General features: G+C 40.6%; 1 protein-coding gene across 2 annotated transcripts in view; it reads left to right on the top strand.

The window, feature by feature from the left end:
• Positions 1-26949, top strand: part of RPS6KA2 (ribosomal protein S6 kinase A2) — a 2145504-nt gene that overhangs the window by 1522292 nt on the left and 596263 nt on the right. For both annotated transcript variants that reach the window (XM_044069491.1, XM_044069485.1), the window contains exon 13: positions 8199-8329. In XM_044069491.1, coding sequence (XP_043925426.1) covers positions 8199-8329 — 131 coding nt within the window. The remainder of the gene's footprint in view (positions 1-8198; positions 8330-26949) is intronic.

The following is a 26949-nucleotide window of genomic DNA, read 5'->3' as shown; positions in this document are numbered from 1 at the left end:
CCCATCCCCAATACATATACCCCAGAACATTCCTCCCACCTGTCCTCCACCTAGTATCTCTAAAGAGCAGGTTTTAACCGCTCTCTCCAAAGCCAAAAACACACCCTCTGTGGGACCAGTTAGCATACTAAGCTGTGTTCTAAATGGTTTAAAACAGGAGTTAGCAACACCATTGGGTACTCTTTTTAACTAGACCCTAAGCACTGGTTTTGTCCGTGCTGAATGGAAAACAGCTATCATCATCTGCTTGCACAAGGGGGTTGCAGCTACTGACCCTAGGAACTATAGACCCATACATCTAACCAGCCTTGTCTGCAAGGTCATGGATAGAATCATCATGAACCATATCAACAAAGATATAGGAGATCTTCAAATGCTTGACCTGTCCCAGTATGGTTTTGTTAAGGGGAGATCACGCCTGTTGATCCTGGTGGACATCTTTGAAAAAGTCACCAGAGCCTTGGATGAAGGCAAATCTATGCATACAGGCCACCTAGACTTAGCCAAGGCCTTTGACACAATCCCCCACTCAGGTATCATTGAAAAACTCACCAAGCTAGGTATCAACCCATTTATTGTCAGGTGCGTTGCAAACTGGCTCACCGACAGTACACATAATGTCAAAATAGGGGATTCCACCTCCGCCAGCAGACCCATCACTAGTGGTGTTCCACAGGGATCGGTGCTGCAGCCCCTGTTATTTGGAATCTACCTCTTGGAAGTACAGGCAAAAACTAAAGGTCTGTGGCTGACAAACTTTGCTGATGACTGCAAACTGGATCGAGTCATTGAGTCCCCAAGTAATGTTAACAGTCTACAAGAAGGGCTTACTCAAATCAGCAATTGATGCCTAAGTCATAGACTTAAACTCAGTGCAAAAAATGCATTATCATCCCCTTTGGTAAGGGCAATGTCCCTGCAGATTACCATATTAATAACATCACCCTAAGCTTTAAATATGTGGTAACAGATTTCGGCACACAGGTTGACAGCAGCCTTATCTTTGGTCGCCATGTCTCCACAGTGGTAAGGAAGGCCTTATTTGTTTCTCATTTCATAAGTAAGGGCATAGCTTTCAGAAAAAGGAGGTTATAACCCCTCTGTACTCTTCCTCATCGGGCCATTATTAGAGTACAGTGATCCATTTGGTATGTACCTTTTCAGGCACCTGCAGCAACTGGGAAGACCGCAAATGTTTCTCACAAAGAAAATTCATGGTCTACAGCACATGTCATATGCACACAGACTGAATTCACTGTCACTATACCCTGCATCGTATAGACTATTCAGGGGTAACCTGTGCCTTGCATACAGAGCAACCTCTGATCATGCCTTAATAGAAATGCTGCATGTCCATAAGTCAAATGGTACATGATTCACTCACTCTAGGGACCTTAATCTAGCCTGTGACATCAACAAGACTTGATGGAGAGACAGGTAATTCAAGTTAAACAGAGCCCCTCGTTGACCCTATTTAAGCATAACTTGGACGACTGGATGGGAAACCACAAATTCACCCCAGGGGTTTCACCTGTGTCCCTCTTGAATAGGGGCATTCAGTGTTGATTTAGATCGGCTTGTAAATATAGACCATATCACTAAGCCCTATAAGGAACAAGGGTTGAACTTGGCTAGGCTTGTAAGGGCCCTAGGGCCATTCGCCCAGTAACCTCCTATGATCCCATGATCCTTTTATTGGGCTGGTTAGCAGGAACCATCTTAGGCATAAACAAAATAAAAATGTATATGAACTATTCAGAAGTAAAGGGTGCATTATTAAATATATACATTTCCTGTCCAAATTCTACAGATAAAACATGCTTGACTGGAGGGCAAACATAGTAATGTAATGCTGAGAAAAATTACCACATTGTTAAAAACGACTAAATATGTTATAATGGTGGTAATGTTGGCATTACAGTACACTAGTAAGTAGAAGTAACAGATTGTATTACAGTTTTGTCACTAATATAGTCTTACCATTTGAGTACAGATAAATGCAAGCATTCTGTACCATTGGTAAATACTTTTCCAGTGGAGCTTTGGAATTTTGATTTGCATTATGACACTGAATTTAATAAAGACAGATAGGGCACACATTTGTAATACAGTACCTTCTGCCATAGCAATCACTATTCAAGGGGATTCCAAATGGATCAGTGGTAGTTTCATTGTCCCCTAGGAATACCTCAGTGACACAACTACACAAAACTCAAAATCAAACCACAAATGAAAAATACAAACTAATATAAAAATACCAAAGAATCAAGCAACCATTCCCATTTATTACACTGCAGAAAAACAGTAAATAAATCAAACACACAAGAACCTGGAATACAGACAACCAACCAGCAAACATAACATCTTCCATTGTTATCAAAGTTAAAATGCTTAAATATGTCAATAAAAAAATCTGCAGCATTAAACAAAGTGATGCTTAAAAAAGATCATCCACTCAGAATACAGGAAAAAATAAACTATAACATGAAATACTGAATACATTAACATGACAAAATAAACAAATAGCTAGCAGGAGACCAGTGATAAACCACACGAAACAGCAGAAACACCAAATTGAAGAAACAGTTGTGTGGAAACAAGATAAAGGAGATCAACCATTCAATGTCAGGATAACACAGCTTTAATGTAGGATGTGAGCGCTTTCACAATGATAACATTGCTTCTTCAGACAACCTTACCCAGGGGGGAACCACGGTTGATTTTTTCCCAAGGGACCAAGATGAGTTCCTCAGTTTTTAGTTGGAGAAGAAGTTCTTACTATGGTTCTCAACTGCTGTCCCAGATCTGAGCCTTCTCAGTTTTTTGGAGAGAAAGTTCCTTTAAAAAAAAAAGCAAAAACTTAAACATGCTTCTTCTGCTCCTAGAGATCCACAGAGTGAGTTGCAGGCCTTCACTCAGGGGCTGTTTACTGCTTTAGTATCCTTAATACCTCCTCAAGGGGTTTCATTTATGCTCCTCTACTACAAGTCAGATTCTTGTACTGAATTCCTGACTTATTCTATTCAAATTCCTTCTCCTTTGGACTTTGGGTCAGAGGAGGAGGAATCTATTAGCCCAAATGTTCCTTTTGAGGTGATTTCCTTTGTGGACACACTCTCTAAGATGATGGATTTTTTAAGAGGGATTGTATTTGGGTCTCTGATATCCATAAAAGGTGCTATGAGTTGCTACAGCTAGAATCCCCTAAGACTGTGGCTATTCCTCCTGTTTTGGCTGCTTTCCTGGATGCTTTTTCCAATGCGTCCCATGTGCCTGATTCTCTGTCCCCTGCTCCAGAAAAGCCTGACAGGTTTTATAAGGTGCCTGAGAATTGTTCTTTTCTATATAAATGTTCTGTTGCTGACTCCTCTGTAGTGTCTGTGGCCTCTGATAATCTGCCTCAGTTGCTTCCTTTGCCCAAGTTATTGCCTTCTGACAAGGACAGCAGAACTATGGAAAGGCTGGGTAAGAAGGTTTACACCTCTACTGCCCTAGCTTTTAGGGCTATTAATTATCAGACCCAGATGTCTAGGTTTGTGTTGGCTCTTCTTTCTCAGACTTGTCAACTTATTTCTGATTTCCCAGACTCTGAGGGTAAAGCTTTGCTCTTTCCTTGTTAGGGACTTCCTCTCAAGTGATTTGGCATTCCATTAAATGTAGTTATGATGCAGCAGATGCCTCTTCTAGGGCTATTGTTTTTGGTTCAGTGATGAAGAGGTATTCTTGGCTTAGACTTCAACCTCTACCTGATGATATTAAGGCTAAGTTGATGGATAGTCATCTGGTTTCTAAACTTTTGTTTGGGGAAGCTGCTGCTCGTTTATTTAAGTTCCTTCAGGATAAGGATAAGGCCTTACAGGAGCTTAAACATGTATTTGTTTCTCCTGTTCCGAAATTTCAAAGAAACAACCCCGCTAAGCCAGCCTTTGTAAGTAGACAATCCCACCCTTCTAATGCCTTTCTTTCCAGACAAACCAGGTGCTGTGTGACTATCTGTCTCTTCCCAGCCACATTCCTCTTTCTCTTTGACTTTCTCTTTCTCTTCCTGTTTGGTTTCAGATCACTCAGGATTCTTGGGTTCTGTCGATTATTAGTCCGGGCTACTTCATGTTGTGGAAATCCCATCCTCCTTTTATGGGTATTCCTCAGCTTCCTCTAGAACAACTTCCCTTTTTCCTAGAGGTTCTTTAAAAGCTCTTGACTCATGGTACTATTCAAGAGGTGCCTGTGTCTCAAAGTATGAAAGGGTTCTACTCTAGACTGTTTATACTGCCCAGAATAGAGGGCACTTCACCTATTCTAGACCTCTCTCATTTAAACACTTTTCTAATCCTTCAGGTTCTCTTTCTTCTCTTGCTCCCTCAGGCCTATGTGGTGTCTCTGGATCTCAAGGATATTTATCTCCATATTCCAATCCATCCTCTTTTCAGGAAGTTTTTGCAGTTTCTCTGTTGCTTCCTGGCATTTTTCAGTTCTGTGCTTTGCCTTCCGGCCATTCTCCTACCCCACAGGTGTTCACCCAATGCCTTGTTCCTGTTATTGCTGTTTGCAGGCTTTGAGGGATGCAAATGTTTCCTTACTTAGATGGCCTGTTGATTCAGGCGTCCTGTCCTGAGATCCTTTTGCAAAGCCTTCATTTTGCCATTTCCCTTGTTCAGAGCCTGTGGTACACTATAAATTTCAAAAAGTCTTCACTGACTCCTTCTCAGGATCATGTTTTTATGGGTTGCAGGATTCAGACTGTGCTAGTGCTTGCCTGCCCCCCCCCCCCCCCCAAGGCCTTCACTCTCATTTCTTTCTTTCACACTCTTCTTCCACTGACTTTCATTACCACCAGCGAGTTTCTGAGAGCTCTGGGATTCATGGCATCCACCATGTGACCAAACTTCACATGAGAAAGTTTCAGTGGTTTCTGAAGTCAGTGAGGCTCCAACATGCATATTCCCTAGACTTTGTGGTTCCTCTTCTTCCTTGTCTCAGACAGAAAATTCACTGGTAGATTCAACAATTGTTTCTGAATCCAGGGATTCCTTTTCATCCCTCTCTTCCCTCTCAGTAATTGGCTCCCTGAAAGTGCAGGGGATATGGTTGCCTCATCAGCAGAAGGAGCACATCAGTGTCAAAGAGACGAGAGCTCTTCTGCTGGCTTTTCAGGCCTTTCATCCTTTTTTCTCTCCAGGGCCTCTCAAGGTTTTCACAGACAATACCATAGTGATGTGGTACATCAACAAACAGGGATGAACAAGATTTTATCTTCTTTGCTGGTTGGCACTTCTGGTATGGGATCTTGCTGTCAAGTATCAAGTGACGCTTCAGACAGTTTATATCCCTTCCGGTCAAAACGTTGTGACAGAAACTCTGAGCAGGTCCTTACCTCAGTCCTATGAATGGATGTTTCACAACAATGTGTTTCTGGACATTATCCACCAGCTGGGTAATCCTCAAGTGGATCTTTTTGCCTCTCCTTTGAACAGACACCTTCCTCTATTTTGTGCCAGGGTCTCAGGTCCTCTGGTATTGAAGTTGGATGCCTTCTCATTTTCTTGGAAGGAAATGTTTCTTTATGCATTTGCGCACCTTCCTCTCACAATGAAAATGCTGTTCAAAATTCAACAGGAAGCTCCCAAAATCTTGTTGGTGACTCCCTTTTGGCCACAACAGCATGGGTTCCCTCTACTTCTGCATCTAGCCAAGGTAATTGTTCACAAGTTACCTCACAAGGTGGATCTAATCACACAAGACAAGAGATCTCTCATCCATTCCCACCTGTCCACACTTCAACTGACACTGTGGGTGAAAGGAGTTTGGTCCTCCAAGTCCTGCAGGAGGCCAGGAAACTTACAACTAGGAAATCCTAATTATCCAAATGGAAGAGGTTTTCTATTCTGTATCTCTCTTGCAGCTTGGACCCACTTATTGTGGATGTTCCTTTGGTTCTCTCTTATTTCTGTGAGTTTCTCAATGCTGATCTGGTCTATTCTTCTATTAAGGCCCACTTATCAGCTATCTCTGCTTGTTTGCCTTTTTCTCCTCCTCTAGCGTCTAGATTTGAGGTGAAACAGTTTCTTAAAGACGTACTTAATATTAGACCTCCCAGGAAGCCTTTTCCTCATCCCTGGGATCTTTACTTTGTTTTGTGGAAGCTGACTAGGCTCCTTTGGAGCCTGCTGCTTCAGCCTCCTTGCATTATTGTTCCTGGAAGAATGTTCCTTTGTTAGCTCTTACTTCTGACAGATGGGTGTCTTGAGTTGCAGGCCCTTATGGCTTGTCCTCCTTTTTTTATCTTTTGTGAGGACAGAGTTTCCTTGCGCACTAACCCTTCTTTATGCCTAAGGTAGTTAATGAGCTATCACTTAATAAGTCTATTAATCTGCCTGCTTTTTTCCTCTCTCTGCAAACTGACAGTGATAGGGTGTTGCATAATTTGAACATGCAGAGTCAACTCAGGATTTATTTGGATAGGACTGAGGCTATTAGAAAATCTGATCAGTTATCTGTTTCTTTTCATCCTAGGTCTTTGGGACTTGCTGTATCCAAGCAAACTGTTTCTTCTTGGATTTCTAAAGATATTTCCTTTTGTTACACTTTTCATGGCAAGAGCCTTCCTCCTTCAGTTAAGGCTCATTCTACCAGAGCTGTGGCTTCTTCTGGTGTTTTTTTTCAAGGCCATAACCCCCCCTTGCTGGTTGCAGGCTCACTGTCAGCATTCAGCCTGTGATGAGAATGCCGCCATCTCTGTAGTGATCAGCCCATCTAGCCCCCAGCATCAGGGAGCGTGTAATGGGGCACTACAAGACAATGTTCTACCTCAGCTGTAACGCATTACTTTCCTGTTCCACATGCAATCCCCATCTCTCCTCCAGACAGGGGTGCCATTAAAGCCTCTTCACTCCTCTCTTTTCCCTCATTGACTCCTCCAGTGTTGGGGCCACTATTCAAACCCCAATTAACAGGTTATAGGAAGGGTGTTCTCCCTTTATGCTACAGCACCAACACACCTTGATGATTTTACTATGATGCAGGTAATCATTTTCATTTGTACTCTAGATCAGGTAAGTATATTAATTTTGCATGATATCTGAGCATCTAGGCCCCTTGCTAGCATACACATACACACATGCATACACATATTGATATGGGTCTAAATGTAAATAGACAAATGTCTAAATAGAAATATACATATCCATTTAGACATAAATAGAAACATTCATGCATACACAGACACACTTGCACACATACACGCATGTATGCACATGCTCGGTCACACACACTTTTAAAACAGAAAAACGCACACACACACACACACACACACACACACACACACACACACACACACACACACACACACACACATTCATATACATGCAGGCCCTCACATTTACATAAACACCCAAACACAGAAACGCATACATGCAAACATGAACATGTACAGGCAGAGACAGGCAGATAGACAAAAATACACAGTGTCACGCACACACTTGTACATACACACACAGCAAACAAAACAGAAAGAAATGTTTCCATTCTAAAAATGTCAAGGTACCAATGTTAAAAGTTATGGTTTATTTAGGATTCACACTAATCCAAAAAGCAGCATCAGTAAAATTTATAAATCTTTATGTTGTATTCTGGCTCTCAGTGAAAACTCCATCAGCCAGTTTCAGTGCGCCACTCCTTCAGCACATGAACTACTTGAATGAAGTAAAGTACCTGTTAGCAAATTAAACCATCAGTATTCGCTCATATCATATCAATTTTGATGAAGGACATCAAGCATGCATTTGTTTTCATGAGCTCCAAGTAATATTAATAAACCTATTACCCATTCACTCCAAAGTGCGTAGGACCTTAGAAACTACCAAGCAGTTTTACACTATACTAGGCCTTAATCTAATATGCTGTATTTATAAACTTCATATGAAATATTTTTGGTACATTATAAAGATACCCTGTATGATAGCTTATGTAAGCATGGACTACTGTCCAAAAACAGACAAATTTACATTCTGGGAAGTAACAATAGATTTAGTTACATTTTTAAAATTTTCCTTCTCAAACACCTAGCACAAGATGAGATAAGTGAAGCATAGGATTGTATCTGTTTATGCTGACCTGTAGGACCAGCATTAAGCCTCCATCAAAGTCTAATTTCGTTAAATAATCATTCTATAACATTTTCTTCCTTGTTCACACTACAGATTCTCCCGGTGTCCCTCCAAGTGCCAATTGTCATCAGCTTTTCCGAGGTTTTAGCTTTGTTGCACCAAATCTGGGCCAAGATCTTGTACAGACAGACTTGCACAAAATATCGATGAATCCCATTGTTCAGGTAAGAGGGTTTTATATAATGGCACTATTTGTTTTCTTTTTCCATTTTTATGGATATATTTACATGTACAATGCTCTCCCAGAAAGAGAAATTAATTTCAATGTCTGACATTCTGGCATAATGACTGTAGCACCAGGGTTGATGTCAGGCTGCAAAAAACTTATTTAAGGGCGTTATTCATTTGTTTTCTCTTTTCTTACCTCCCAATAGTAATACATTTGGTTTGCAAAATGTGTGTAGGTTTGTGAACTTTTGTTTTTAAAAGAATAAGGAGATGCAGCCTTTAGCGTCTTCTGTACTACCTGGTCTCAAATGTACTCATAGTCCACTTCAAGAAAGTAACTGACTAAAACTGTGAAAAGAAAACAGACATTAAAATGCAGACATTTAAGAGATAAATGTTGACATCCTGCATATTTGTAGTGCTGATGTCATTAAGCCCTTGTCCTTTACAAGTGGCAGAACTAGACTAGTTAATTTTGCTGACAAAATGACAGAAAGCACAACTATTAAAAAGCTAATGTAATATTTGTCTGTGAAAGAAAATTATATAATGCATTCTAGGGAGCAGAAAGTGACTGTGGAATTGGAATGTATAAATATTTCAGTCTGCTTTTTGTTCTGTTTTGTCTTTGCTTGTAAGATATTGAGGTGACCACTTCCCTGTACATTTGCTGTCTGTAACTTCTACCTGTTATCTTCCAGGAACATATAATAGTAAGGTTCTAGTACTCTTCAGCTACAGGTAGCTAGACTTAGTTATCTACTATATATATATATATATATATATATATATATATATATATATATATGTGTGTGTGTGTGTGTGTGTGTATTTTGTTTAAATATTCCTGTTTTTTAACTAAATGTTATTATAGTTTTCCATGTAGATTTTCATTCCTCTGCATATTTAACCCACCATTTCACTGTTTTTCTTATTACTTAAGGAAAAAAAATATTAATATTTAAGTTCTTGTGGCTGTTTTTTGTTTTTACTGTACATCTGTTATTGCCTATTGTTTATTATCTAAGATGGGTTATCATTTACCATTGAAAGATAACAGACTGTAGTGCCTGTTTCCACTTAGCTAGATTGTTTGGGCCTACTGCCAATAAAAATATTTAAGTGTACGTCATATTTGCATTAAGAACAGCAGGTGACTGGATGTTCCCAGCCTTCCATGGTGGTCGCAGTATTACCATATCAGGAGGAATGCTATGGGGAACTGCAGAATTCTGCCAGCCTAACCCATGAATTATGGGCATGTGTAAAAATAACAATTTGTGTGATAGGTAATAACCATGGAGGATTCTGTAGCTCACAGAAAGCATGGTGAGAAAGGGTCATAAGGTGTTATATCAAAACACAGCTCTGAAGGTGGTCTGTATGTGGTCTAATTACAGGATGTATTTTGTATACTGGACAGTAGTGTATATTTTTTTCGTGCTCTTAGGGCCAGGTTGCGTTTTGTATGCTTTCATTCTTCTATTTTTAACCTGCTGGGCAATGGTGTGAATTGAGCCACCATTCCTCTACCATTTAGGACATTTAGGCAATATGCTCCACCTTTTCTCACATTTCTGGTTAGCATTGCTGGAATTCAAGCCCCACCAATGCCACCTGTCATTACAGTGTCACTAAGTTTCTATTAGTAAATGCATTTTTTTCCAAAAAAGAACTCTCACAACATGATGTTGCATTTAAAGGTATTTACTTTATCAGAATATTGTAGAAACTAGAGATAATATCATTTGTAAATGACTAGCTCAAAGACTTTTTGTCTGAACCCAGCTCAGTGACTAGAACTTTAGACAGTGTGTTCTGTGGGAGCCTTGCCACCCCTTCTTCTCTATGCAGATAAGCCTGGAACTCACTATGTATTATAACTAACTCTGAGGTCACCAAAACATTGTTCAAATATTGAAAACAAAAATCAAAAGATCCATTTGCTTGGCTGCTCAGCCCGTCTAAATGGTCTTCAATGGAGTGGTCCTCTACCTAGCGACAAATTAGCATGCGTCACCGATATTGCACAACTAACTCCTGCACTGATTTTTCTTGCCCAATTGCAGCTTTTCATGGCTGTCACTAAAGTTAGTAGTTTGCTGTTCAGCAGGTCATATAGCAGTGCTCATAGTAGTTTTGATCCCTTTCCTCTCAGGCCACTTAGACTTCCTTAGCTACACTTTTGACCTGTTTGTTTCCTTAGAGGTAAAAGTTCTATAACATAGTTGTTTGTGATGTCACCATCAGGGGTGACTATTGAACTTAAAGCAAGGTGGGGCTTTGGGGAACACTGTATGAGTGATACCTCCTTGAATGGGGTGGTACTACATCTGGACAGGGTCAGTTTGAATATGTTTACAGTATTAAATATCTAACTGGACATGCAGCACTCTTCAAGCTATGTAGCTGTCTTGCAGGGTTCTTACTATTCAGTTTAATTGAGTAAGCTGTGTACACACTGCCCTGATTGCTACCAGGGAGCCACTGAAGTACATGTTTCTGCACTCTCCTAACATGGGCATAATCCTCCTAATCTAGGGTCATTATGGATATGTTGTTTCCATCTTGGCTAGTGTAACATCAGTGTAGGCTGGTTTAGAAACTAAGTTTAGTTGTGATGTTGGGGCATAGAATAATAAATGCTTAGTCTGTATGTAAGTGTGAAAAATAGAGACGCCATAAAGAAAAAAAGTTATTACGGCTAGAGGAAAGTAAAATAACTGAATGCATCTTATAGGGAACACCTTTGTAATTTAGTAAAATCAATATCAAGCACCAAACACAGCTTTAGCAATAAACAATACATTGCAGAATTGTTGAAGGATTTTAAAAAAGGGAACTAAGTCAGTCTGTCACCAGATATATAGTAAAGACATACTGTATCCCTTTTGAAAAAATTTGGATTGGCAAAGTAGACTCAGTCACAATCAATGAGAATAATGTTCACACTTTGGCTAACTGAATGTCAGAAATGCTATCCACAGTAACTTATTTCAACATGTTTTCATCAAAAACAAATACATCAAGCCCCTTGCCACCCTAATTTCCACAACTGCATTAGGAACAACACACATACTTGTTTGCTAAATGCAAGAGTACAAAATGTGGCCTCTTGTTCCTAAAGAGAACTTCTAGCTGCAGTTCCTAATGTTTATATATCCAGAGTTAGATATGTATGAGACACTAACAAATCTACTTGTCTGTCTCTGTTTAATATGTGTCTCGTGGCTTTGCTCTTCTAGGAGTTTTATAGACTGCAAAAACATTTTCTTAACAATAAGACATTTCACTCATGGTTCTAAGAATTAGCTAACCTGACTTCTGCCTTGGAGTTACTTTCTAAAGTACAGGCCTTCACTGAAGAATGCTATTAACCTGCATCCACCACATGGATAATATGAAAAATACTAATTATAAAATCCAGATGCATTAACTGACCAGCAGCAATATCAGTATGTGTGTAATACCGTCCAAGCATAAAAGATTAGTTAGCACTGAAGTGGAAGGCATGATGCAAAAGCCATGCATAACCTATATATAAGTTAGAAAAAAAACGATAATGCTAATAAAACTAGATTTAAAATAATCATTCTCCATACCACATACCCCCCGGGAGATAATAAACATATTTAACTACAATTGTAATACACCCTTGATTAATCTTGTCTATTGTTATTTTTGGGCTACCATTTGAAATATGGTCCTTTTACAGTGTTTTCCTTCATTGGCCATTCAGTGCCTGTGATTTACTGCCTATGATTTATAAGTTAGGTATGAGTGTATTTAATTCTAGAGATCCCATGCTTTCCATGGCTTATACATGATTTGAAATAAATATCCAAAGATTAATATTTACCAAAGATTAGCCAAGCTTGTGATCTCCAGAAGGGATAATTTATCTAAGTAGGTATTGTAATTATTTAAGCTTAGTAATATTTACAAAATATCCATGGTGCTTGACTTCACCCTGACTAGCAGTTAAGAAATTGTATTTCAATTATACATGCACGCGTGCACACACACACACACACACACACACACACACACACACACACACACACACACACACAGAAGTTGGGAGGAAAGAAGTTATGATTACCACAGTATGATGTTTGTCAGTGTTTATTGGTAGAAAAAAGAAAATTATTTTACTGCATTTATGACAGACATCAAAGATATTTTAAGAGTAAACATCCTTTTCATAATCAGAAAAGCATTTTAAGAAAGCAAATGTTATGGGTCATCAGAAACACTACTGAGAACAGAAAAGAGGGGAAATATTTGTCTGTAGGATTTGGTTCACATTTATTTGATAAAGAATTAAGTCATTTTGCATCATTAGCACAATCAAAGACAATGGACCCCATTTAAAATAAGGCTTGGCTGTTATCAGTGAAACAAATATATAAAATAATAATAAGTTAATAATAGAAATAAAATAAATTATTCAAATCCTGTAAAGGTATGTACAACTTATTCAGCTAGTAGTACAAGGATACAAAAATTCATCAAAAAATATAATCCTTTGTTTTAAAACAATAAATAAGTTAAAGAAAATGCTTTTACTAGATAATCATTGACAGGACAGAAACATGGGAGATATATTTAAGAATAAAGATATGTTTCTGTATGTTATAATCCACTAATTCCACAAAAAACAGTAACATATAAGTGTTTTAATTGCAAAGCTTCAGATATACATGACTAGTGTACCTTAACATTGGGGCAAGTTTTAAATTTAATGGTTGTGTAGACTGCAACACAAAGGTACTAATTTATATAACTACCTACTAGTGTGTGTGTGTGTGTGTGTGTGTGTGTGTGTGTGTGTGTGTGTGTGTGTGTATGTGCATGTGTTTGTGCTTGTGTATGTGTCTGTGTTTTTGTATTTGTGTAAATAGAAAGGATCGAGAGTCATTAGAACACCTTGACAAAATTTTAACAATAATGCCAATGCAATCTAGAAACATTCAGAATCTAATTATGGTTTGTGCTTTACATATTCAATATTAGAGAAGTTGAAAGTAATATTTTACATGGAAACGTCACAGATACTTGTATAAAGAAGTGATATGGAGCTGTATGTTTCAAGCACATTTAGGAAGTAGGCTAAGTAAATATCTAAACATTATTTTTAAAATAAATCAAGTGAGATGGCTTTTATTTCTTACATTTGTAAAACATGAGCCAGTTGTATTCTGTTTACAATTTTATATAACCTATAAGAGTTTAGAATTTTGTATCTGGCTGTTGTTATATATTACAGTGGTTGGGCCTTTGGTATTTAAACAGTGGTGGTTCTCAATTGTTTATTTATTTATTTATTTTAAATGTCTGATAAAGGACAAGTGTGTGATCTCAAAATGTTGTTATAATCAAGTAAAATATTTTCTGATAACTAGTTACAGCTTGTTTCATTTATTTTCTACAGTATAATATAACTCTGCAGTGCATGCAGAACTGCATTTATCAGTTGGACAGTTTCCCTACCTCTATTATGTTTTTTTCAAGATCCTAAGATATTTAAACTCATCCACCTGAGGTAGTTGTTGAACCCCTCAGCTATACAGAATAAGCTGCTGTTTTCCAGGAGAGTCATGACCTCTGATTACAGGTGCTGATTTTATACCATCAATTTCACACGCAACAGTGAATTGTTTTTGTGTCTGGTACAGATTGCAGACACTTCAGGCAAAGAATACAACATCACTTGCAAAGCAAAGATGCAACCCTTCTATTCCCAAACTCGAAACTCTTTGGACCTTTGCTGTTAATTGATTCTGTCTTCTCTGAAACTCACAGTCAGCAGGGGTAACAAGAAACCCATCATAGAGTCTTATGCCCAACTTGAACATATTCAGTTTGATGATGAGTGGTACATTGTTTCTGGACTTCAGTTCTTGTTGTAGATTATCAATAAATGACAGTCTATGAATTCAATGATCCTCAATTGTACACTCAGTACCAGAGAACCTTGAGCCAAATATTAAATTATTAGACCTGAGACAATATGTTCTGTGCAGTCAGATTAAGACAGATGCTAAGTTCTCAGCTGATCAATAGTTGGTGGTGACTTGTGTGACAAAGGGAGAGACTGCCAGCACAGCTATCTGGACTTTTGCAAATAATTATATGTCATTTGTGAATATCAACATGATTTATATAAGATGCTTGTGTTACAGCTGTATTAAAGCTGTATGTTATTTGAATACCAAACTTGTTTGTACATACATGTGTATTGAAAAGGTTATTTGCAAATTGGTTGTGTTTAAAATTGATCCACAGCGTGTCCTACTGAAAAAGAACGGAAATGTACATGCACTAGTGTAACTGTTTAAATGTATATATTTTAAGAGTAGAAATTGGAATACAGGAGGTTAACTTCAGAAAAATAGCTGAAATTAAATTACTTTATGGCTAAGCCATAAAAAGATGGTATCTTTCAGTTTCAGTGCAGTGGGAGATATAATGGCTGTACTAGGGAGTTTTCTGTATGGTCTTTAAGGTGAAATAATTCCTAGTTTTGAAATGTGAAGGAATGCAATTATTTTATGACTTCCAGCAAATGCCAAAGATCTGAGGTCTAGGTATTTTCACAGGTAGATGCTAAATACTGCCACCTCCCAGCAGTGGGGGTTTCATGTGGGATAGTCAGATGATGAGAAATTATGTCATTCTGCAAGCTGTCCTAGAAGTAATATTTCAGATATTAATATGAGAAATCTCTTAGAGAGAGACACAGCATTCTGTATTCTGTCTTGGTCCTGACAACAACACTTCTGTCTTGCCCTAATGAAGTAAGTTTCTAGAGAATAGTACAATTCTCTTAGATACAGTCACGAATATAGTAAAGCTTAGTGCAGATATTTTTCTTTTCATTTCTTTATTTATTTATTTATTTGAGACCGTCCTGCAATGTTATTTTAAATATTTCCTGTGGTTTTGAACTCTGATATCACTGTGAATATATAGTTTTTTTTGTTCTTAGGGGATGACTATACACTTTTGGCTTAGCTTGACGCCATGGCTCTCTGGCACCAGTTGTCTGTTCTAAGGCCCTTGGAGGAGATGCTTGTGTGTGTGTCGCTGGGAGGTGCGATTATGGTGCCCAGTTTGCAGTCATCTCACACTCCGGCCAGCCAGTCCGTACCCGTTGGCTCGTATACTGATATAAATATATACTCACCCAAGAGAGGCAGGACTGGGCCCTCAGGGGCTTGTTTCTGACATGGTTGGGAGTCTGCAATGGCTCCAGCAATGTCCACCATGTGGGTTCTGCCCCAGCTAGTACAGCCCAGGTTTCTAGTTACATAGGGGTTTATATTTTAATGCAGAAGGGCAGAGTCCAGCCTCCCTCCCACAGAGTGCAGACCCCACCCACCTTCTTAAAAAAAAATACTGGGCCTGAGCCCAAGTGCTTAAAGCAGAAAACTAATACTTTTTAGAATAACACACACTGGCCCCCAATCAATCAACAATTCAACTTAGTGTAAGCCACCTGTCCTGCCACCACAGTGCAGGCCACAAACCTTCCTAATGTAAAATGTACTGGTCCTGCCCAAGCAACAGCTTAATCCAAAGAAAGACTTAGAATGATAGCTACATTCAAGTTACTACCAAAGCAGTAATATACAATTGAATACTTTGAAGAATGCATGGATTGTATGGAAGTGTGCATAAACAAAGCTAGATTCAGCAGGCCTGCGGTACCTAGATCCTAGGTGTAACAAAACAAGGTGTACCAATTCAAAAGCTCAGTTCAAGTAGTAGTGGGCAGTTGGGGTGGTTCTTTTATTATTTATTATTAAATATATTTAAACCTTTCATTCTGGCTGATCTTTGTGCGACATATCTAAGTTTTGAGAGTACTTGCATATTTATTTGGTGACAGTGTGGGCCCCTCCTAATAGCCTCGCTCCTGGTCAGACTAATTAATATTACACAGTAAGACTGGACACTATTTGTTAAGGGCCTTAAAGTAGGTGATAAGGAGTTGGTTGGTGGCAGTGATAACTACCTTATAGTCTGGGCAAAAAGGGCGCATAGCTAGTAAACCTGTGCCAGCCTTTCCCAGGTGTGTGTGTGTGTGTGTGTGTGTGTGTGTGTGTGTGTGTGTGTGTGTGTATAAATCAAACATCAAGGAGTGTGTGTGTCACTTGTTTGGGCAGGGACACGATGCACTGGCTGGACATAGATGGTGCTGAATTTGTTGGCTTGGCAACTCAGCTGAGATCTCACCTCTGTAGCTGTGGGGAGTGTTACTAGGGATCTGGAGAAAGAGGGAGTAACCAGTCCCAGAATGACTGTGGTCTCTGTGTGCTCTTAAGGGAAATTGCACTTGATATAGAAAGCTGCATCTTGTGTGCTTACCTTGTTATCCTCCCAATGTACGTCCCCAGTGGTGTGAGTGGTGAGGATTGAGGCTCCTTGATTACTGGTCCAGTGGTGAGTCATCACATTATAAGTTGGCAGTGGTGAGATCACCACATCACATATTCGGATTCAGTGGTGTGGATATTGAACTCCTGTAGCCTGTAAGCAGTGGTCACTAAAGAAGGTGTTTGTACTGTCAAGCAGCCACACGGTAGACATTCAGAGTTTCATATCACAATAGTTTTATTTATTTTTGGTTAGCTTAGTTAGTCAGGGAGAGAAGGCAAGGATGTCAGCAGAGGATTATGGCAAGCTAACAAGAAGCCAGTTGGCTGAGATGTGCCAAGCCAAAGGACTGGGGCATGCCAACCTGACTAAAGCTGAAAGGATTGCAACCTTAGTCACAGCTGCATCACAGACCAGCAACCATGAAGGCAACTAGACTAGCTTTGGGGATGTACAACTCTCAGAAAAAGGACAGTTCAGCTTTGCCTCAGAGGACTTAAAAATCCATCTGGAGTTAAAGAGTCTTGAGCTGGAGGTGAAACATTTGGAACTAGCATCAGCAGCGACACTACGGCATGAGAAACAAATGGAATTAGAAGCAGCAGAGAGACTGAGACATCTCGAAGTTGAAGAAAATAACAGGCAGAGGCAACATGAAAAGGAGATGCTGACTGTTCGCCAGGGTCATGGAGGTAATGGGAAAAGGAAAACTGAACCCCAGAAGAAATAAAGTAAATTTCATCCACAGTTTACAGGCATGATAATTTTGATAGTTTTATTCATATGTTTGAAAGGGTTTGTAAACAGTACAATGTTGACCAAGGGGTCTGGGTACTATTCCTGACCCCCTTACTCCATGGTAAAGCTGTAACTGCTGTTTCTAAATTGCCTGATACTGACTGCTTAAATTATAATGCAGTTAAAAATTGTTCTGAGTGTTTTAAGTTAATACTGGGAGCATATAGAAAAAAAGGTTTTGTGAGCATAGACGCAAGGCAGATGAAAATGTGTGTGAATATATTGCTGAGTTAAGCACTTATTTTCATAGATGGGTGAATGGGGGTCAGGTCACCACTTTTGAAAGGCTGGCAGACCTTTTCGTGAGGGAACAAGCCCTTAGTACTTTGCCTGAGGACGTCAGAATCTGATTGACAGATAGGGAATGCAATACCGCAGATGATTTGGGGAAAATGGAGACCTATACCTAGCAAGCAGGGCATCACTGCATAGGAAAGGGATACCCAGTGCTGCACATGGGTCTAGGGGAACCAATGGTGGGCAGCCTAAACTACCCTAACAAAGTTTGCCAGTAACAGGGGAAGCCACTAGTTCAGGTACATGGCCTGGATCAAGGGTTAAATGTTTTAAATGTAACCAGTAGGGCCATGTAGCATATAGATGTCCACAGAGGCAAGGCAGGGAACAAAAGCTAGAGGAGCCAGTAAGTGGGTATGACAGAATGCCAGCAGTAAGTTGTCTGGAGACAACAAGGGACCAAACTACTACAAGAAGTTATATCCTATCTTAGCAGCTATCTGGAATTTTGTAAATAATTATATGTCATTTGTGAATATTAACATGATTTATATAAGATTATTGTGTTACAACTGTATTAGAACTGTATGTTATGTGTATATCAAACGTGCTTGTACATACGTGTGTTGAAAAAGATATTTGCAAAATGTTTGTGTTTAAAATGGATCCACAGTGTGCCCTACTGGAAGAGAACAGAAATGTACATGCACTATTGTAACTGTTTAAATGTATATATTTTTACAGTGGAAACTGGAATACAGGAGGTTAACTTCAGAAAAATAGCTGAGATTAAATTACTTTACTTTATGGCTATGCCATAAAAAGATGGTGTCTTTCAGTTTCAGTGCAGCGGGAGACATAATGTCTGTACTAGTGAGTTTTCCATATTGTCTTTAAGGTGAAATAATTACTAGTTTTGAAATGTGAAGGAATGCAATTATTTTATGACTTCCAGCATCTGCCAAAGATCTGAGTTCTATGTATTTTCACTGGTAGATGCTAAATACTGCCACCTCCCAGCAGTGGGGGGTTTATCTGGGATAGAGTCAGATGACAAGAAATTATGTCATGGGCAAGCTATCACAGAAGTAATATTTGAGATATTAATTTAAGACATTTCTTAGAGAGACACATCATTCTCTATTGTGTCTTGGACCTGACAACAACAACAAGAACCATTCACCATACATCTGCCTTGCTCTCATGAAATAAGTTTCTAGGGAACAGTAAAATTATGTTAGATGCAGTCAGGCATATACTAAAGCTTAGTTTAGATATTTTTCTTTCTTTATTTTAGACTGTCCTGCAATGTTTTAAATATTTCCTGTGGTTTTGAACTCTGATGTTACTGTGAATATATACTCAGCATGTTCTTGTTCTTTTCTTATTTATTATTAAATATATTTAAACCTTGCATTGTGGCTGATCTTTGTGAGACATATCTAAGTTTTGAGAGTACTTTTGTATTTATTTGGTGACACTGTGTGGGCCACTCCTAATAGTCTTGCTCTTGGTCATACTGACATTTGTATTAATATTAATATTACACAGTAAGATTGGACACCCTTTGTTAAGTGCCTTAAAGTAGCTGATAAGAAGTTGGCTGGTGGCAGTGATAACTACCTTATAGTCTGGGCAAAAGGGGGCATAGCTAGTAAACCTGTGCCAGCCTTTCCCAGGTGTGTGTGTGTGTGTGTGTGTGTGTGTGTGTGTGTGTGTGTGTGTGTGTGTGTGTGTGTGTGTGTGTGTGTGTGTGTGTGTGTGTGTGTGTGTGTGTGTGTGTGTAAATCAAACCTCAATGAGTGTGTGTGTCAGCTACTTGGGTATGGACACGAAGCACTGATTGGACAGAGAAGGTGCTGAAGGTCTTGGCTTGGCCACTCAGCTGAGATCTCAACTCTATAACTGCGCCACTGGGGAGTCTAATTGGGTATCTGGAGAAAGAGAGAGAAACCAGCCCCAGACTGACTATGGTCTCTGTTGTGTGCTCTTAAGGGAAATTGCACTTAATGCAGAGAGCTATATCTGGAAATACTGAGTGTGTACCTGTTATCCTCCCAGTGAATGTCCCCCACTGGTGCCAGTGGTGAGGATTGAGCTCTTTGATTACTGGTCCAGTGGTGGGCCATCCTAACTTGGAACAGACAGCCAGGATGAAGGCTACATAGAGGAACCCCAAATATGTAGTGATATTACCCTTGGAATGTATAGCAATGCTGTCACTGGATTGTGTAGTGATATTGTCTTTGGAATGTATAGTGATGATCGTCTTCGTGTTTCATTGTTGCAGTCATCACACTTGGGTTATCTGCCTGCAGGTAGCCGTCAGTTGGCCTGAATACCAGAGTCTTAGTATTTTTGCGTCGAATGCTGTCACTTCTTCCATGACGTCAGGTCGTCAGGGGTATAAAAACAGGCAGCTGATGCCATTACATCCGTCATTTTTGCTGAGGAGGAGCCCAAAGCAGAAGCAGTTCACAAGTGACAGTCGGCCGCTACCTGAAATTTTCGTTTTTCGAGTTGATAATCCTGAAGTCTTCTAATGCTAAGTACACCATTGAGGATCCTTTTTTCTTGCTCTAACCCATGTCAGAAAAAGTTAACAATTGTTTTGCCTGTGGAAAGCAAATACCTCACAGAGATTTTCATTCTTACTGTGTCACCTATTTAGGCCCAGACCACAATGTCCCTCGCTGTTAGTTTTGTGCCTTGTTTAACGCCTGAACCATTCATCATCAGGCTATTTTTTTTGCTAAATTCTTTCGCTCTCGATCTCCATATTCCAAAATGGCTTTGGTAAGCCATCTGACTACCGATCTTCCAAAAAAAGTAAGGATAAAAGCAGAGACAGACCGCATAGGTCCAAAACTGCTGATGACACTTCCGTTAAGCTTGTTGCCAGTCCACCGGTACTCAGTGAGGAGCCTTTGCAGCCCCTGATGCCCACTTCTATGGATTTGCAGGCCTCTGCTGAGACCCATACAGAGTCCAGTATGCCACAAGATGCTTCTTCGACTATGTAACCACCGGATGTTTCTACCTTGGATGGGTCCGGAGCTACTGTACAGGCACCGGCTTCTGAGGGTGTTTTCCAACTTACAAATATTCAAATCAAACTGAAGACTTCCTTTTTAGCCAAAACTACTGAGTTTCTTAAGCCCAGAGTACGCACTATGCCTAGAAAACCGACAACCAAAGTGCATGCTTAGACCCCCATGCCACAAAAACAAATGCTTAGAATGACTGTAGACCTTATAATGCTAATTAGAGGAAGCTAGCCTTCCCCTGCTAAGAGACAAAGAATTGAATTGCTTTCAGATTCTACAGACCAGGAGTCCGATGACTCTGATCTTTTTGATTATCAGGACATGCCCTTATCAGCCTATGAGAATTCAGATGCAGAGGAATCCATTCCCTCTGCCATCCCTGCAGAGGATTTCTCTTTTGGTGAAATCTTGCATACTTTAAGAGAGCATTTCCATTGGGAATGCCAAGACTATCCTCAGTCCAAAAAGAGACTCAGAGAATTTTTAGAGCTACCTCAGCACAGGCCTTTAGCTATTCCTTCTGTCCTCGATGTTGTGGATGATGTTTTTATGGAATCCTGTCTTACTCCAGACACCTTACCTCTGGCCCCTAGGAAACCTGACAGGTACTACCGAGTACCTGATTCTCACAAGTTTCTTTTCAAGAATCCTACTGCTGATCCAGAGATCATTTCCCAGGGACCTAAAGCTATTAAGGCTACTACAGCCAAAGATCCTACCCCTTCGGACAGGGATTCCAGAGCTTTAGACAGATTGGGTAAGAAGGTATATACCTCTGCAACTCTTGCTAATAGGGCATTGAATTGTCAGTTTCACATGCTGAAGTACCAGCAACATATTATGGAACTCATTAAATGAAAAATGGTAATATTTCCAGATTGTGCAGAAAACAAAGATTTGCAAGAGCTTATGCATTCTACAAACCAAGTTAGTAAGCATACTTTGCAGTATGGTTTTGATGCCCTAGAAGCATCTTGCAGCGCTGCAGTCACTGGCTCTGTACTGAGAAGACATACTTGGCAGACCTTGCCAGATTGTGTCAAATCCAACTTACTAGATGCTCCTTTAAATAAGGATATTTTGTTTGGCACCAAAGCAGAAGAAGTTTTTAAAAAGATGGAAGAAAAAGCTAAATCTATGCAAACTGTTAAAGAATTCTTACAAGTGCAACCACCTCAATTCAGTAGGCATTGCCCTTCAAAACACTGTCCCTTTCCAGCCCCCACCAGGCCTTTCCAAACAAGACCCAGGGGAAACAGACCACCCAGACTACAGTCTCAGGGTATGCAGAGGTCTAAGCAATGGAGTGCTCTCACCCCTAAAACAAGGAGTGGTTAGCCACCTCCCTATGGAAAAAGTTCACAATGACTTCTCAGCTCTACTTACCAGCCCTGCCCAATTGCTTGTGCAAAAAACTACAAATTTTATTTCCATTCACTGCCAACCCCAAGTGGGTGTCCAGACCTTCCTCCAAACCAGTGGGCAGAGGCTCAAAACCAAGTTCTTTCCTTGCTCAACATCTATTCAGCCAGTTCCAGTAGAACAAACGGGTCAGGGTTTCTACTCCAGACTATTCCTGGTACCCAGGAAAGAGGGCTCTTAGTGCCCAATCCTGGATCTTTCAGTTATCAACACCTTCCTGGTGGTCCCAAAATTCAAGATGCTTACCCTGCAACAGCTTCTCTCAATGCTAGCTACGGATGCCTGGTTAGTCACCCTAGACTTAAAATAAACTTATCTGCACATCCCCATCAGGGAATCATGCAGGAAATATCTACGTTTCAGGGTAGGATCTGTGCATTATCAGTTCTCTGCACTTCCCTTTGGCTTATCTACTGCTCCCAAGGTATTCACAAAATGCCTGGCTCCAGCCATTGCATATTGAAGGCAGAGAAATATCCAATTTACCTGTACTTGGACGACTGCCTGATTCAGGCAGACAGCCAGGAATTGCTGCTTCAGCACCTGGCATTTGTAAAAAGCCTTCTCACTTCATTGGGGTACACCATCACTGAAAAGAAATCACAACTGGTGCCCAGTCAAAAGATTGTATTACTGGGAGCAAACTTGGACACAACTTCCCAGATGGCATTTCTCACTTCAGACAAACAGGTCTATCTGACAGACTACTGCTAGCAAATGGCCACCAGAACCCAGGTAACTGCAAGAAAAATACTGCAAGCCCTAGGGATCATGGCCTCATGTATTCTGCTAATTCCATATGCAAGACTGCATATGAGGAAACTTCAATGGTACTTAAAAAGTCTTTGGTGCCAACATTCTCAGGAACTGGAAACAGTCATTCCTATCATACCTTGCCTGAGGGCAGAGTTCCTTTGGTGGGCAGAAGCATGCAACCACAACAAGGGTCTGGATTTTACTCTACCCCACACCACCCAAACCCTACCACAGACATATCAGACTATGCATGGGGGGCCCACATGGGTGGCAAATGCATTCAGGGCCACTGGAGCCCAAGCCAAATTCTCCTGCACATCAACCAAAAGGAGATGCTAGCTGTAGAGAATGCTCTGACAGCTTTCAGATACCTAATCCTTCCAGGACAACTTCTGATAAAAACAGACAACACCACAGTTATGTGGTACATAAACAAGCAGGGGGCACCCATTCTTACCCACTCTGCAGGTTAGCCATGACTCTGTGGAGCACAGCTTTAAACAACCAAGTCCATCTACAAGCTCAATTCCTGCCAGGCAAACAAAATTCACTGGCAGACAACTTAAGAAGAAATCTCCCAGACCCACACAAGTGGAAATTGGAACCCAGCACCTTCAACCTTCTGATCCAGAGGTGGGGGACCCCAGAAGTGGTACTCTTTGCCTCCCCGCAAAACCACCGGTTAAGCAAATTCTGCACCAAGAACCCTCACAGCAGGCCCTGGAAGGTGGATGCCCTATCCTTTTAATGGGAAAACCTCTCAATCTATGCCTTTGCCCCTCTGTCCCTTCTCTCAAGAGTATTACTCAAGGTAAAAGAAGACAGACCAAGAACAATTCTGATTACCCAGGACTGGCCACACCAGCGCTGGTACCCACTCATGTGCAGCCTGATAACGGTGCCACCTTGGCACCTACACCAGACCCCTACCCTGCTGTCACAGCAGGAGGGACAGATTTTGCATCCACAATTGCAAACCCTAAATCTTGCAGCCTGGCTTATTCCTTGAATACTTCACCATCAACCCTAAGTAAACAGGTGCTGGACATCATTCATGAAGCCAGAAGGCCTAGTACTAGGAAATCCTATGTGGAAAAGTGGAAAAAATATTGTTCTTGGATTCAGTCTAAAGGAAAGGACACAGCAGTGCCCTCCTTACCTCTAATCCTGGATTACCTAGCAGAGCTACTCCACAGAGGCCTATCCTTCTCCTCCATTAAGATTCATGCCACTGCCATTTCGGCTTATTACAATACTAAGCTACCTCTATTTTCTCACCCTCTCATCAAACAGTTCCTGAGAGGAGCTAAAACTTAAGCCCCCCAAGGAGAGCACCCAGCCCTGCTTGGGACCTTAACTTTGTACTGGAAAAGCTCACACTCCCCCCTTTTGAACCTGCTGCTTCAGCAGAGTTAAAATTCCTCTCTTGGAAAACAGCCTTGCTTCTAGCCATCCCTTCAGCAAGAAGAGTGTCTGAATTACAGGCCCTCATGGCAGTGGAGCCCTTTATTATCTTCCATGATGACAGGGTTTCCCTCAGGACTAACCCATCCTTTATGCCTAAGGAGATGTCCAGTGTGGCCCTAAACCAATCCATCCATTTGCCAACCTTCTTCGCTAACCCTCAGAATAAAGGGGAAAGGATCCTGCACTCTTTGGACGTGCACAGACAGCTTGGGTTCTACCGTGATAGGACTAAGCCTTTCAGAAAATCTGACCAGCTGCTAGTCAGCTTTGCAATAGGGGCAGAGGGCCAGGCCATTTCTAAACAAACCATTTTCAAACTGATAGCACACTGCATCCATTACTGCTACAAGCACCATGGAAACCAACCCCTCAGGGGGTCAGAACACATTCCACTAGGGCTACTTCTACATCTACAGCATTTCTCAAGGGAGTCCCTACCAAGGACATTCTGGAAGCTGCAACCTGGAGTTCTGTACACACCTTCACCAAGCATTACCACTTACCTATCTTTTCCAAATCCAGAGCAGGATTTGCTACAGCAGTCTTGCAGGGCCTGCTAGCCAGCCCTAACTCTTCTTGACTGCCTCCACCCTTCCTCAGCTTTGGGAATTCACCCAAGTGTCATGACCACAACAGTGAAACATGAAGAATATAGTACAGTTGTGTACACTTACCATAAATGTAGATGTTCGAGTGTATTCGCTGTTGCAGTCCTAGGTTCCCTCCTGGTTTTCTCTATCTTTCTATCTCTCCTCTCTATGACTATTTCTAATGGTATTGGTGTTTACTTTTTACTGGTGGTGGTTTCCACACCATATACTAGCTCCCTATTTGGGGGCTCCTGACATTTGGTGCAAGAAAAACTGATGTAAAGGCATTGGCTGCCTGTTTTTATACCCCTGATGACCTGACGTCACTCCTGGAGTGACAGTATCTGACGCAGAAATCCCAAGACTCTGGTATTCAGGCCAACTGAGGGCTACCTGCAGGCAGATAACACAAGTGTGATGACCGCAACAATGAATAGACTCGGAATATCTACATTTATGGTAAGTGTACACAACTGTACTTTTTTCTTGGAATGTGTAATAATGGTGTCCTTGGAAGGTGTAATGATATTGTTCTGGAAATGTGTAGTGATGCTGTCCATAGGTTGCATAGTGATGTTGTCCTTGGAATGCCTTGGTAAGGCTTCTGTGCAGAATGAGTTCAACTCCTTCCACCAGCACAGTTCCTTCCATATACTTGGGGAGTTCAGGAATATGAAGTCTAAATGAGTTATTCAAGACCTCAATAGAGAAAACCATAGTAAGGAACAATGATCAAAATGTGATGAGTACTTGTCATGGCAGTAATCCTAGAATTAGCTGGTGGGCACAATAGGTTAAAGAAAGAAGCCTTCCTACAGTGCTACTAGATCCAGACTTAAATGATAGACGCAAACAAGCCAGGAAGAAGGAACAATGGTTGTCTCTGAAATGAAGTATGGAAGGAATTTGGCAAGGTGGGAAACCAAATAGTGACCAAGGGGGGAGGGTGACCTATTACCTAGGTTGTTCTCAGCAAGGGTGGGAAATACTGGCCTTAACTTTGGACATTGCTGAGTGGTAGAAAGAAGACTATGATGAACTCCAGAATCCAGAAGACATGCCCTCCTCTGAAAAGGCAGTGCTAGGAGCAGCCAATGTGATTAAATCCCACTGTAAGAAGGCTGTGGAGATGATGAGATCCATGTAGAAATGCTATAGGAGCTGGATATCGTTGGATGTCATGGTTAATATACCTTTCTAGTGTTACATAAAAGGCTGTAACATTATCACTATTTTGGCAAACTGGGTATTAGTCCCTGTTTCCAAAGTGTGACACAGAGGAGTATGTTTCAGTTATACAGAGATCACAGCCCTCAGCTTCCATTGGAAAGCCTATGCCAAGGTGATGGAAAGGAGACTTTTTCTATTATCTGAGCCTCTAGCTCAGGAGTATCCATGTGGCTCCATCTTGGATTGAGCATTATCTTTACACATATACTGGAGTGAATGAGGGCATTTACCAGTACTGTGTTATGTGGAGTTGGAGATGAAATAGACCACATTCCCTGCAATGTCTCATGGGAGGTACTGTAATAGCACAGACATCCCATGCTCACTGCTGTTGCCATTTAGTTCCTATATCTAAGGCATGAGTGTCATGTCTGCATGTACTGCATTAAGTCTCTCCAACTTACCATTAGCAGTTCTTTAGTACCCGTTGACGAGTTTTCAGCATGATTTTGGAGCATCCCATATATTCAGTGACTTTTCATTTTACAGTGTTAAAATTCAACAAACAGTATATGTGGCTGAGAAAAAAATGTATAACTCATGATCTCTTTTGTTTACGCTTGCTATTCTTGTAATAAATTTGAGCTCACCTACTAGAACAAACCTAAATGGTTAAATCATGGCCTTCTATGTAGCAAGCAAACAAGGCCTTACTTAACCACAATTTCCTTCCTAGTTAGATTAAGA

Source organism: Protopterus annectens, chromosome 1.part0 (genome assembly GCF_019279795.1).
Source record: "Protopterus annectens isolate FY-2018-M chromosome 1.part0, PAN1.0, whole genome shotgun sequence".
Lineage (NCBI taxonomy): Eukaryota > Metazoa > Chordata > Ceratodontiformes > Protopteridae > Protopterus > Protopterus annectens.
The sequence above is the reverse complement of the archived record's forward strand: the minus strand, read 5'-3'. Positions and strand labels throughout refer to the sequence as shown.